Genomic DNA, 12910 nt, shown 5'->3' with positions numbered 1-12910 from the left:
AGACAGTTTACCAAAGAGGACATTGCATTCTGTGTTTGAGAGTTGATAATTATTTTCTTTAACTAAAAAAACAAAACAAATCACAGTGTGAAATGTAAATACACTTATTTCAGTAAGCAACGGTACACAATATTAAAATTAGATTTTAAATTGTGCAAATATAAATATATATATATATATATGTTTTTTTTTTTTTGACAGAACCGTCCTTTGACAGGAAAAAATACATATAGAACCCACGGCAAGTAAAGTAAAAACTACAACTCCCGGCCATCCCATTTCCTGTGAGAATGCATTCCAGCCAATCAGAGTTTCCCAGGATTAACGCTAGCTTTCTGGGGCACGGGGCCAGCACGTCTAGCCAGATAGAAGTGCCACGACTTCACACAGTAGTCCAGCGATTGCCCGGCGTAGTAAGGGAGAAGATTTCTGAGAAAACGCAACTAAGCTAAACAGCTGCAAATACAGAGGAACGGCCGATCGCAATTGTTACGTCTACAACTGAAAGCTCTCGGCAGTGCCTCATTTTTTTCTCTGACCCAAGCAGACACAATCTCATCAATAGCGAGGTAAGTAGAGTGGGAATAGGCATTTTCAGATTCATAAAGACAGGAGAGCACTAGCTTGGCAAGCTACCGCCTGCTAAAACCAAATCTGCCTACTCCTGCACATAAACTTCACTGTTAGTTAATTTTGCGTCATTTGCGTTTCGTCTGGACATATTCTAGCGTTTTGGCTGCAGTTCTCTTGACACGTCATTCTAAAAAGTTCACATCGCTAGCCAAGTTCATTGATTCCGACTGTTAGCTTAGGTGCTACCGTGAAAATGAGCGATTTAATGCATAATTATATGCACGAGTAATTTCACAATTATGCCTTACATTTGCTAGTACGCCTGTTTGACAGATAGTTTTTTAATGCCTCTTTGTATTGTAGTATTAGCCGGGGCAGTACACCAGTAATAAAATCGCCCACATCAACTGAATACACGGAAGTTTGTTCAGAGTTATAAATAGATGGAATTGTGCTTTAAAAAGCAATAAAGGTAATGATTTCATAGGTGTGAGTGTTTGAGTGCGTGCTTTCGCACGTACGCGCGCCCTTATGAAACTCTGCTGCTGTGCAATGTACACGTCTTGACTTTACTCGACACCCGTAGAGTTTTACCTGCGTGTTTAACTTTATTTTCCATTGAGCATATTTTTCACTTCATACAGCACATCATCTATCAAAATACTTATTTATGTGAGAGTTTGTGTGTGTGTGGGGGGGGGGGGGTCTATTTTTTGCTGTATAATAGTTAAATAAAACTGTAAATGTTTTTAATCTGTATACAGTAGAATTTCTTTGAGATTATACCATTGGGGTCTTTATTCAAAGGAGTGCAAATCTGCAAGAAATGGGGGACAGTCATCAGAAGAGTGCGAGCGCAGATGTCCTGATGTGTGACGTGACATTCTATCTCTGCCAATTTTTAGACCCTGATACGAAAAGTCTCTTTTCTCTGTGAGCTTTCAGTTTAGTCTAGTTTTTCTGAAAATAGTAAAAATACGAAACGCACTCGTGTTAAAAAAAAGTCCATATGTGTCATGCATTTAAGATTAAAAGTTTAATGTCACAAATATGTAACTATAACAAGTATCACAAGTAAGCACATTTCATTCCAGTGTTGCAAAAATTAAAGATCATGAAAAAGACTGAATTCAAATAAATTTCTTTGCACACTTATTTGGGGAGTTAGATTTACCTGCTTCATGATTTTTAGCCTGAGGCTAGAGTTTTTGAAAGTGCACAACAGTGACATCTTGAGGCAGTTACGGGTATAAAAGACTATCTTGAAAAACTTCGCAATGATTAGGCACAGGAAACTTTTTATAAACTCCAGTCATTCCGCATGTTCACAACAAATATATCGATTTATTTGAGTTTTTTCTGCATTGTTTTAAACAATAGCTTATTTTAAATTTCGGGGGATTCAAGAGAAAATAAAGATACAGTGGAACAAAAAGGCAAGCCCCATACAGTTCTGATTCAGGAAGTAGTGGAAATAAAAAAAAAATCCCTGTTTAAACTGTCATGGTTATAAAACTGCATTGCTTATTTTAAGTAACATGTCACCATGCTTGATCCCCATGTAATACTAAAATGTAACATCCACCAATCCATCCATATTCTGTAATGGCTGTACTCCTTCGGGTTGCAGGTGATCTAAAGCCCAGCTGGCTTTGTTGCGTTCGGCGATGTACATCTTGTACTGGTCTCCAGACAATCACAGGGCATGTAAAGATAGACAGTTAATTCAGAGTCTTCATTTTGTCTTTTGACAGAAGTTTTTTTTGTCAGTTTAGAGCCACTTGACTGGGGGTCCTTAGCACCACAACATAGCTTGAATTTGTACGCAAAGAAACTATTGGCCATAAATGTAAAAAAACAGTAAGTACAGAAGCGCTTTCTTGTGCCACTTGGTGGTATTATGCATACGCTTGCAATCTCTTATGTTTGGACCCCAGGGTCCCCCTTCATTCATTTTGTTTGCACAAATCCATGTTAAAAGATGTGTTTCTCTCTTTTTAGGTGAACTAACATTGAACAATGGATATCTATGACCCCCAGACCCTTGGTATATTGGTTTTTGGTGGATTCATGGTGATCTCTGCAGTTGGGATCGCTCTTGTGTCTACCTTCTCAATGAAGGAGACCTCTTATGAAGAGGCTCTGGCGAAACAACGTAGGGAGTTAGGTAAGACACCGTCAGGTAGCACAGAGAAAAAGAAAAAGGACAAAACAGCTGACAAAAAGAACCGTGGAAAGAAAAAGGAAGAAAAGCCCAATGGAATGATCCCAGAAGCTAAAAAAACCATTGAGAAAGGTCAAGCTGGTCAAGTCCCCGAGCCTGTTGCTTCATCAATTGTGGCTACTGCTCCTGCCTCTAAATCATTACCGCCTAAGCCAAAAGCTGTCAAACAATGCCCAACTCCTGCTGAATCCTCACCTGTGCCCGACTCCTCACCCGTACCTTCGCCTAAAGACAAAAAGAAGAAGAAGTCAGCCAAGATTGAGGAAACCTCCACACAGCCTCAACCGGGCAAATCCTCATCAGTTCCTTCAGTCCAGGCCACGGAACCTGCCAAGGCCAAAACTGTAGCTGCCTCTGCTCCAACCAAAGTAGTTCCCTCAACTTCTGCACCTTCCAAGGCTTCCCCTGCTTCACCGTCAACCAAATCTACTTCTAAGTCTCCTCCGCCCTCGGCTAAATCGGGTTCGCCTTCTACCAAATCTGGTAACGTTGCCCCCGCCTCAGGCAAGTCTACACCAGCTTCACCCAAGTCCGCCCCGGCCAAAGATAAATCCGCCCCGGCCAAAGATAAGTCCGCCCCGGCCAAAGATAAGTCTGCCCCGGCCAAAGATAAGTCCGCCCCGGCCAAAGATAAGTCCGCCCCGGCCAAAGATAAGTCCGCCCCGGCCAAGGATAAGTCCGCCCCGGCCAAGGATAAGTCCGCCCCGGCCAAAGATAAGTCCGCCCCGGCCAAAGACAAGTCCGCCCCGGTCAACGACAAGCCCGCCCCGGCCAACGACAAGCCCGCCCCGGCCAAAGATAAGTCCGCCCCGGCCAAAGACAAGTCCGCCCCGGCCAAAGACAAGTCCGCCCCGGCCAAAGACAAGTTCGCCCCGGCCAAAGACAAATCCGCTCCGGCCAAAGACAAATCCGCTCCGGCCAAAGACAAATCCGCTCCGGCTAAAGACAAATCCGTTCCCGCCAAAGACAAATCTGCTCCGGCCAAAGAGAGGTCCGACCCAGCCAAGGACAAGTCTACCGAGGACAAGTCCGCCCCAGCCAAGGACAAGTCGGCCAAGGAAAAGTCCGCCCCGGCCAAGGAAAAGTCCGCCCCGGCCAAGGAAAAGTCCGCCCCGGCCAAGGAAAAGTCCGCCCCGGCCAAAGACAAGTCCACTCCGTCCACGGACAAGTCCGCCCCGGTTAAAGACAAGTCCGCTGGGGCAAAAGACAAGTCCGCTGGGGCAAAAGACAAGTCCGCTGGGGCAAAAGACAAGTCTGCCGAGGCCAAAGACAATTCCACCGCGTCCACAGAGAAGTCCACCGCTTCCACAGACAAGTCCGCCCCGGCCAAAGACAAGTCAGCCGCCTCAACCAAATCAGGAAAGTCTACCACGGCTGTATCCAAGTCTGCTGCTGCTCCAACCAAGTCTTCAGCGGTACCCGCCAAGTCTGCCCCACTTCTTGAATCTGTCATTAAAGCTGTTCCCGTCATGGCTGTACCTCCAGTTGGGTCTAGTGGACCAAAACCACAGGAGCCCAAGAAGAAGGCCTCCAAGAAAAAATCTGAGAGTGGTAAGTCGAGGAAGACCACTTGTTCTGTTTCCCATCCTGTTTAAACTATTGTTATATTGTATAGTTGACTATAGTTAAAAATTCAAAATTAGTTCAACATTTATGCGGTTTGTTGTCTACCTGCCATAACCTAACATTTTTTAAATCATATTGTGTTAGATTTTAGAGCAAGTTTGTTTGTTTATATTTTTGTCAATTTAGTTTAGTTGTGTTGAGTATGAGGTAAGAAACCCCCAAAAGGTCACCAAATATAGTGTATATCAGTCAACTAAAAGTCTCGAATGAGTTTTTGAAGATTTACAATTTCATAACATCTGGGTTTGGAAAAAATCAATACATTTGATTGGAAAATACAAAAAAAAGTAGCATAAAAACCCTGGTCATTGTGAGTCTGCTTTCTTCTTGTAACTGAGCCATAGACTCGCTTTCTTCAAATGCAATGCTGTGTCAGTGCAGCCTACAGCTCTTGCTGTGGAAAGTAGCGCCAGCAGTGGCACTTGGGAGAGCAGAGAGCATGACAAGTTTGTTTAAACATGACTGTCCTGATTTGCCTCAACAAAGACTATCAGTGCCCTGAACAATAGGTTGGGAGGCGGGTGTGATTCTCAGGTTCCTTGGGCTTCTCTTTGCCCTGGTGCCACAATGCACTCATTTCACCTTGAGCCTCCTTTCAACAGCCATCTGGGAACAGTTAATAATTTCTGCCACTTTATTACTTGTTTGAACTGTACTGTTTCCCCTCTACAGTGGAAGTTGGGGATTCCGCTGACACTCCACTGTATCTACCCTACAAGACTTTGGTGTCCACCATCAGCAGCATGGTCTTCAGTGAGAGAGAAGCTCACAGCCTCATTGAGATGTTGTCCGAGAAAGGCGGCATCATCCAGGACACCTGGCACATAGTATGGAATAAGACCTTGTGTACTCGCTAGAGATGCGAGTGTTAATGTGCTTGCTGTGCATTTACAGGCCACTCAGAAAGGAGACCCAGTGGCCATGCTAAAGAAACAATTGGAGGAGAAGGCGAAACAGCTGGGGGCTCAGCAAGAAGACTCCTCTGCAGCTAAGAACCGTCTGAGAGAGCTGACTAAGGTTAGAACATCTCATTGTCAAACCAAAATCCAGCTGTAGTCCCTGAATCCAGCTGCCGAAATGCAAATCATAAATTTAGCAATATGTTAGGATGGCCTTCAAATGTACTTTTGAATGACTTGAATTCCGCTAATGAATTTTCCATGCAAATTCTTAATTGTTGAGGCTGTGCTGTCATTGAATATATATAATGTAATAATATAATTAATCGACATGATATTTGAACATTATTAGCTTCAATTCAGTCATCAGAAAATATTAACCCAGATGGCAATTATCGTAAAATTGGAAGAATACTGAATGACCCTATGCTCATCTCTGATTAGGAGCTGGCTGCTGAGAAATCCAAGGTGGCTAGTGTTGAGACCAGGCTGAGCTCTCAGCTAAGCAAGAGGGAGCAGGAAATGATTGCTTTGCAAGCGCGCATGCAGGCCAGCTACCAGGACCATGTAGCACAATCCCAGAAGCTCACTGCCAAGGTATTTTAATAGTCAGGATTGGTTTTAGCCTGTGATTCACACCAAGTTTTTCTGCTAAGCAGTTTTGCTTTATCAGCCAGTTGCACACAATACCGTTTCTAATGTGACTCATTTAAAACAAAAATGTGAAACTCTTGTTAGATTGTCAGCCTGCAAGATCAGATAGAAAAAGGTCCCAATGCCCAGCTGGCCCGTCTCCAGCAGGAGAACTCTATCCTCCGTGATGCTCTCAACCAAGCTACCAGTCAGGCTGAGAGCAAGTAAGTTTACATTCAGCACATTGTCAACACGTCTGCTTTTTAAAAGCATGCGTGTTGTCCAAAAATGCTCTTCTCTGACTTTATCCTGTCCTCAGACAAAATGCGGAGCTAGCCAAACTGCGTCAGGAATGTGCAAAGCTAACCAAGGAACTTGGAGAGAAGACTGAAATTCTGCATACTGACGAACATGTGAGGAGAGGGTTGGAGGCCAAGGTCTCTGCCACAGAGAAGCAACTGTCTTTGCTGCAGGTTAGATTGGCCATTTAATTTATTTTTCAACATCTAGTAAGATAAAGTTCATTGATTTTCAACAAACTTAGGTCTTGCCTAATTGAGAAGTTAATTTTGTGACATCACAAACTAAGTTGGTATGTAGGCACACAAAAATGCTAGAGTTTGTATGTTTTAAGTGTCTCTCTCCTCCAACTTTGATTAAAAATAAATAAATAAATAAAATGCAGCAACCAATGACTTTGGTACATATACGTTTTGTATCTTGAGTACTCTGGTCATCTAATTTGTCACTTCTGGCATGCTGTTTCTTTTCTGTTTATGGGTAGCAATTGACTCAGAGTTTCTTGGAAGTCAGCTGTCTAGTTTCTTTAATCATTAACTCAACCTGCTCCAGTTTAAGGTCTAAACCTGACTTAACTGCACACATTAATTGATTTACTAATAAAAAACAATATAAATATGTGGATATAATCACAAACCATCTTTCTAAACCATTTCTTTTAAATGTTAAGTATTTTTGTGGTTGGACTTTGACTTCGGAAAGGATCACATACTTTGTTCTTCCTGCAGTTTGACCTGTGCAAATTATTTTTGACACTGTCAGGCCAACCATGCAGAGAGCCAGCGAGGGTTGCAAAGGAAACTGGAGGAGGTATGTGAGGAGCTGAGAACTACCCAAACTGCAAAAAACACCCTGCAGGACTCTTTGAAGAAGGCCCAGCAGGACACCAGTGCACTCTCAGGTCAGGATTTATTATTATTATTATTATTATTGCTATTATTATATTATTGTTGTAATTATATTATTGTTGTAATTATTATTATATTATTATTTTAGTTATATGTGTATCAAAGATTATAATTGCTGTTTTGAATAGTCTGTACTGACAATGCTGATCCTCTTTGTAGAGTTTCAGGTGCAAATGGGAAATCTTGAAGCTCAGGTCAAGGAACGCGCCGCTCAGGTGGACGCTCTCACTGCTCAGCTCGAGGGAACACAGGTTGAGAAACAACAGCTTGTGCAACAGTTGGCGTCCATCAACTCTTTGCTTGAGGCCAGTAAGAGTGAAAAGCAACAGGCTTCTGAGCAGGTGACTTTTTGTTTTGTCAGCTTGGCTTTTCCGATCATTGACCGCCTATCCTGTTTAACAGTGTATTTTTATTTATTTTTTTACGCAGCAGATGAATGCTGCAGAACTGCAGCAATTAAAGCTCAGGTAAATGTTTATTTTTTAGTATTTAGTGAGCTCAGGTAAATGTTTATTTTTTTTTATAGATATATTTAGGGAGCTCCAGAACTCATTTGAGGAATGCCAGTTTTGTTGTTTTTGTAGTTCCACACAATAACACTAATTCAATCCTACATAATTTTTACTACTTTGAAACACTGTCCAAATATGCCTGAATCAAACTGTATGTGCTTTGTGTAGCTTGCAGGAGAGGGATAACCAGTTGAACACTCTTCAAGAGGAACTGAAGCAATTTCAGATAAAGAAGGCAGCAGCGGTGAGTTTTAAAAACAAGTCAAATCCATTTTGGTTTTCTAGCATAAGTTCACAATCAAAGTTAGGTGTCTTAAAGCTTGGCGAATGGAGGCAAGGAAAAACTACCCTCTAAGGAAGAGACCTCAAACAGAACCCATGCTCTGTGAGCCAACAGTCAGCCTCGATACTCCAGCACCTCCTTCCCCAGCCAGTAGATAAATATGAAGGGGCAATGGCGGCGCCGCTGCCAGTTGCATTTCCAGAAGTAGGGCACGACAGCCGCAGGGAAGAATGAGAGAAAGAAAAAGAAATGCAGGTCAGTAATACTACAAGTGACAAACAAGTTGGGATAAATAGGTAAGAAGGATATAGGAAGGAGAAAGGGAAGCCGAGTGCAGTCTCGGATTCTGGAAGCATAGCTAATAGACATAATCATGCAGTGCTTTGTGTTTTTACATTCACTTAACACATCTACTGTGTTAAATAAAATCTGCTCATTGTGAATGGCCTGGCAATTTACGACCTGCAATTCTTACAGGAGAACACAATTTCTGAGCTAGAACAGAGACTCAAGAGGTATGTAGCTGGTTGACTTGGCACTGTTTATTTTGGTCACATTTACGCTCTTATTGTTTTGACTTAATCCTCGTCTCTTTAGTGAGGATGCCGGCCTCATCGCCTCGCTTCAAGATGAACTTAAAAACCTTAAAGAGATGGTACAAGTGAAGGACACTACAGTGAGTATGCCTCACTTCCATTCCTTGCAGAATAACAGGATTTTTTGTTGTTGTTTATGTCACGCCTTCTGCCTTACAGCAATCAGATGTCTCTGCAGAACAGATAAAGAGCAGGTAAAAGCAGCTTCGGACAAAAGTGCGTTCTATTTTTTGGGCGTGAGAGAATTAAGTTTATCTTTTATGGTTGTGTTTAGTTTGACAGAGAAGGAGGCCCTTGTCGCATCACTACAAGAGCAGCTGAAGGAGTCAAAGCAAGATGAAGTGAGTATGTTTTGAATTTTGAGAACACGTTGTATTCCTATCACTCTGCTGATGGTCTTGTCCATTTTCAGACTGCAATGATCCAGCTAAAAGCTTTTGAAAGTGAAACCAAAGAATCTCTCCAAAAACTCTTCCCACTTGTATCTTTAGAAACACAACAGGTTTGGAAACTGTCCCTAATATGTTTTTAATTCTGATCGCAACGTTCCTTTAAAAGCCATCTGGTGCCTGCTTTTTCTGTGCACTTCAGCCAAATTGGTTGCAGGGTTTTACGATCAAAGCTCAGGACGTTCTTAAACAGCACAACCAACAATCCAAGTCAAGTCAGGAATCACCCCCTGTAAGCAACATTTTTATTTATTTTTTTAAGTTTCACATACTGATTAAACATGAGTCCATACGTCACAAGTGAATTTCTTTTAGGAGTTGTTTGAAAAGCTGAAGGAGGCTGAGGAGAACAACACGACCCTGCAGGCAGAGTGTGAACAGTACAGGACAGTTTTAGCTGAAACGGTAAATGAATGATTGTTTTCTATAGAAGTACACAAACACTTGAAAATGCCTGAAATGTGGAATGAGCATGTCGGCTGAGTGTGTCTTTAAATGGTGCGTTCGGGTTTACTGTTGTCTCATTTTTTTTCTGCAGGAAGGAATGCTGAAACATCTGCAGAAGAGTGTGGAGGAGGAGGAGTCGGTGTGGAGGTCTAAATTGTCGAGCTCCGAGGAGCAATTGAAAGCGGTAAGTGATATCTACCTGTCTTAAATCTTCGTTCAGGCAGCTGCGACACTTAAATCCCTCCGTGCTTTTTCTCTGACATACAGTATTTCTTTTGTCACCAGGCTTTAGAAGAAGTACAAACATTGGAGTCAGAGAAACAAAGTATAAAGCAGGTTTGTTAGTCACCCACCCTTCCACCACAGACCTCCATTTTGAGAATCAAAATAATGTTGAAACTGTTTTATGTTTTGCAGCTGAAAGAGCAGATGATGCTTCTGGAAGCACAGCTGGAGAAGCAGTCAGATAATCATTGCATCGCTGAGGAGATGGAACAGGTAGTTGCAAAAAAAAAAAAAAAAAGCTTCTTTATACATTTTATCCACGCAATGTATTCTGTGTTCAGCTAAGATTGCAGCTGTCTGGCAGTCAGAAGCAGCTGGACTTGGCCCACAAGGAGGTCCAGGCACACAAGGAGGAACTTGCTAAGGTTTGATGGGGGTCAACCCCACTTTCACTGCTGGAATCCTATTTGCTCATTCATGATGTGTTCACATTTGAAATAATTTACTTCCCTGGTTTGGATAAAAGCAAAATATAATACATTTTACACCACACATTTTCCCCTGCTTCATTTAGCTTTTACACTATTTTTAGCGCCTTTCCTGCAACGATTTTGTGACGTAACAACAGACCAAAGAATTTCTCACTGTAAAGCACCTGCACAGGAATCTACCAGGGTGCTGGTATCAGATAAAATTTAAAGAAACTCTCAAGCCCAGTGTGAAGATTTAAAATGCCTCCTGTAAACAAGCAATTGCGGAAGGGTCACTGATGTAAAAGACAAGCAGTGTCACAGTTGTTATTCTGTGTGAGCTTAGTTTTTTTGTGTGTGATTAGCCACAACTTCCCATTTCAGGTCAAAGAGCAGCTGAGCCAAGTCGCGTTGAGCGGCCAGCCCGAACAGAACGGCCCCACAGTGGCTCATCCGAGTCAGGTCAGGGTGCAGCCGGCACAAGGCACCCTTGGGGCACCAGGCACTTCTTGCCAGAGCATACAGGACAATAACTCCCGCCAACAATACTTTTGATCCAGGCTAATAATAATAATAATAATAAAAAAAAAAAAGATATAATATATAAAAAAAAAAAAAAAGAAATATACACACACACACACACACAAAGCGGATACACACCCGGATCACAATAAAACAAGTATTGTTTGCGGTCTGTCCAGTCCTGCTCTGACATTACTAGTGTTTATGCTAACATGTGTTAGTGTATTTTAATGTGCTCTCACAACTAACCACTCGCCTCTTATATGGCATGCAAGCTTACTCTGCACTTGGACCTGAGAATGACTGGGTAGCATTGTTGACTAGAGCCTTATGCCGAAAGACAACTTGCAGGTGGAGTAGCTTCTGTATGCGGATGTGTGGCGCTAGTTTGACACAAGAGTGGTTGCTGAAACGCACACACCTATATTAACAGTGTTTGTGTGTCACCAGGTATTGTCAGAGTTCAATCAGACAAGTGAGGAGACGGCTGCGAGAAAGAAGTTGTCTGAAGAGTTTCAGCAGGTAGAAACCAGTGTCAGTTTATGTCTCACAATAAAATGCTGCAGCGCTCCTGCTATTTGAGGGGGCGAAAAGACCGTTTTGGGGAATTATTTTTTTTTTATTATTAAATAAGATAAAAAAATGACTGTTACTTTTTGCAGATAGTTTATTTTGATGACGTCTTGTGTACTGACACTCCTTGTAGGCCCAGGAAACCATCACAGAGCTTCAAGCTCAACTGGATCTTCTGAGAGATTCAGCAGAGTCACAGCAAGGTGACTCTGAAGATGTTGCTCAGCTCAAGGTATGGTCACGTTCCAGTTTCCAACAATGTCGCCATCTTACTTATTTCACAAAGTTCACTTTGAAATCCAAGGTTCGTACTTTTTCTGCTTTTGAATTATCTGCCAGTTACCGATTGAAAGGTACACAGGTGCAGTGTTAACCCAACATTATCTTTTCAGACAATCTGAAACATTTCAGAGTGGCCTACAATATGCCTGTATAAAATGTAATCTGATATGATGACCACTTGCGAGATGTCATCCTTGACGGCGTTCTTTGGTGTTGCAAAAAAAAAAACTAAAGAAAAATCTAAACACTGCTGCAGTCTCTTAAGCGGTTGCAACTATGAAGTTTATTATATAAAGGCACATATGTCTAGATTTTTTATGGATTCCAAATAGTTTGACCTTTAGGGCATTTGAAATTTTACTTTTGCAGTAAGTTTTCCTTTGGTGTTGGTTCAGGAGCGTCTGGAGAAGGAGAAGAAGTTGTCCAAAGACCTAGGGCAGGCAGCCACCAAGCTCCAGCATCTTCTCAAAGCAACACAGGAGCAGCTGAGTAAAGAACGAGAGACGGTTGTTACACTACAGGAGCACCTAGATACCAAGGTGAACCATCGCAAAGCTTCACACATTTTTACAGTACATGCAATGACACTCTTCTTGGTTTGACTCACTTTTTTTGCGTTCTCTTGTCAAGGGAGAGTATGTGGAATTAAAGGAGGGAACATCCGTCTGAGATGAAGCTCACTGTGTGGACATCAAGCCAAATATGCCTTATGATTACCGTAGTTATGCATTCCAAAATTATTTCTTTTTTGTACTGTAGTGTTTTTTTTTTTTTTTTTAATGAGATGCCAGTAATCAAATGTTTGATATAAGCATTTCAAAGTATAGGAGGAAAACATGCTGCAATCTTGACTTAAAACTCACATTCCATCAACAATTCTGACTATGTCAGATGTGTATCCCTCTGCCTTTTAATCCAAATATTTCCCCATGGTTCAGTGTTAAAAGGGAAACCGGGTGTACGTTAAACGTACATTAACCTGTGCAATTACTTTGTATGTTTTTTTTCTAATGTGCTTGACTGATGGAAACACTTCAATGACAGTACAAGTGCTTTGTGCCTGATTCGCTCCAAAGCAGGCCACCAACTTGTGTTGAATTTGTATTAATGAATAAACTACAGTCTAACTATAATAATTTGGATTATTGTTCTGACTGCTGCACCAACACGACTATTGTAAATATTTTCAAATCAACTAAGGTGGGAACAAGGTTTGCACACTCAAAAATTACTTATTATTCAACAAATAATGTATGAATTGTATTGACAAAACTGTGAAATGCAGGAAGTGGGTATCAATGCATATTAAAGTATTTAGAAACGATTTACTCAGTCCTCCTATGTATTAATCAAGCCCCATTTATCCCCATGTAGAGAAAAAAACAAAG

The 12910-nt window shown here is 41.7% G+C and overlaps 1 protein-coding gene across 4 annotated transcripts; it reads left to right on the top strand.

The window, feature by feature from the left end:
- The first annotated feature begins 318 nt into the window (after nt 1-318).
- rrbp1a (ribosome binding protein 1a) lies at nt 319-12658 on the top strand. Of its 4 annotated transcripts, none has more exons than XM_061285334.1 (27): nt 319-569; nt 2575-4348; nt 5096-5250; nt 5318-5440; nt 5767-5919; nt 6061-6179; nt 6275-6428; nt 7018-7156; nt 7323-7504; nt 7596-7630; nt 7844-7919; nt 8436-8473; nt 8556-8634; nt 8714-8748; nt 8829-8895; nt 8967-9056; nt 9146-9235; nt 9319-9408; nt 9542-9634; nt 9736-9786; nt 9868-9948; nt 10017-10100; nt 10530-10607; nt 11118-11189; nt 11374-11472; nt 11918-12061; nt 12153-12658. In XM_061285334.1, the coding sequence occupies exons 2-27, from the start codon at nt 2593-2595 to the stop codon at nt 12189-12191; spliced, it is 4122 nt and encodes a 1373-aa protein (XP_061141318.1). In that variant the 5' UTR covers nt 319-569; nt 2575-2592; the 3' UTR covers nt 12192-12658. The 4 variants fall into 4 exon arrangements, with proteins under 4 accessions (XP_061141318.1, XP_061141319.1, XP_061141317.1 ...); XM_061285333.1 differs by having other exon boundaries at nt 320-569; nt 7593-7630; nt 9322-9408; XM_061285332.1 differs by having other exon boundaries at nt 320-569; nt 7593-7630.
- Nucleotides 12659-12910: the final 252 nt, after the last annotated feature.

This window comes from Syngnathus typhle, linkage group LG8, assembly GCF_033458585.1.
Source record: "Syngnathus typhle isolate RoL2023-S1 ecotype Sweden linkage group LG8, RoL_Styp_1.0, whole genome shotgun sequence".
Taxonomy (NCBI): Eukaryota; Metazoa; Chordata; class Actinopteri; order Syngnathiformes; family Syngnathidae; genus Syngnathus; species Syngnathus typhle.
This window is presented reverse-complemented; position numbering and strand designations above follow the sequence as displayed.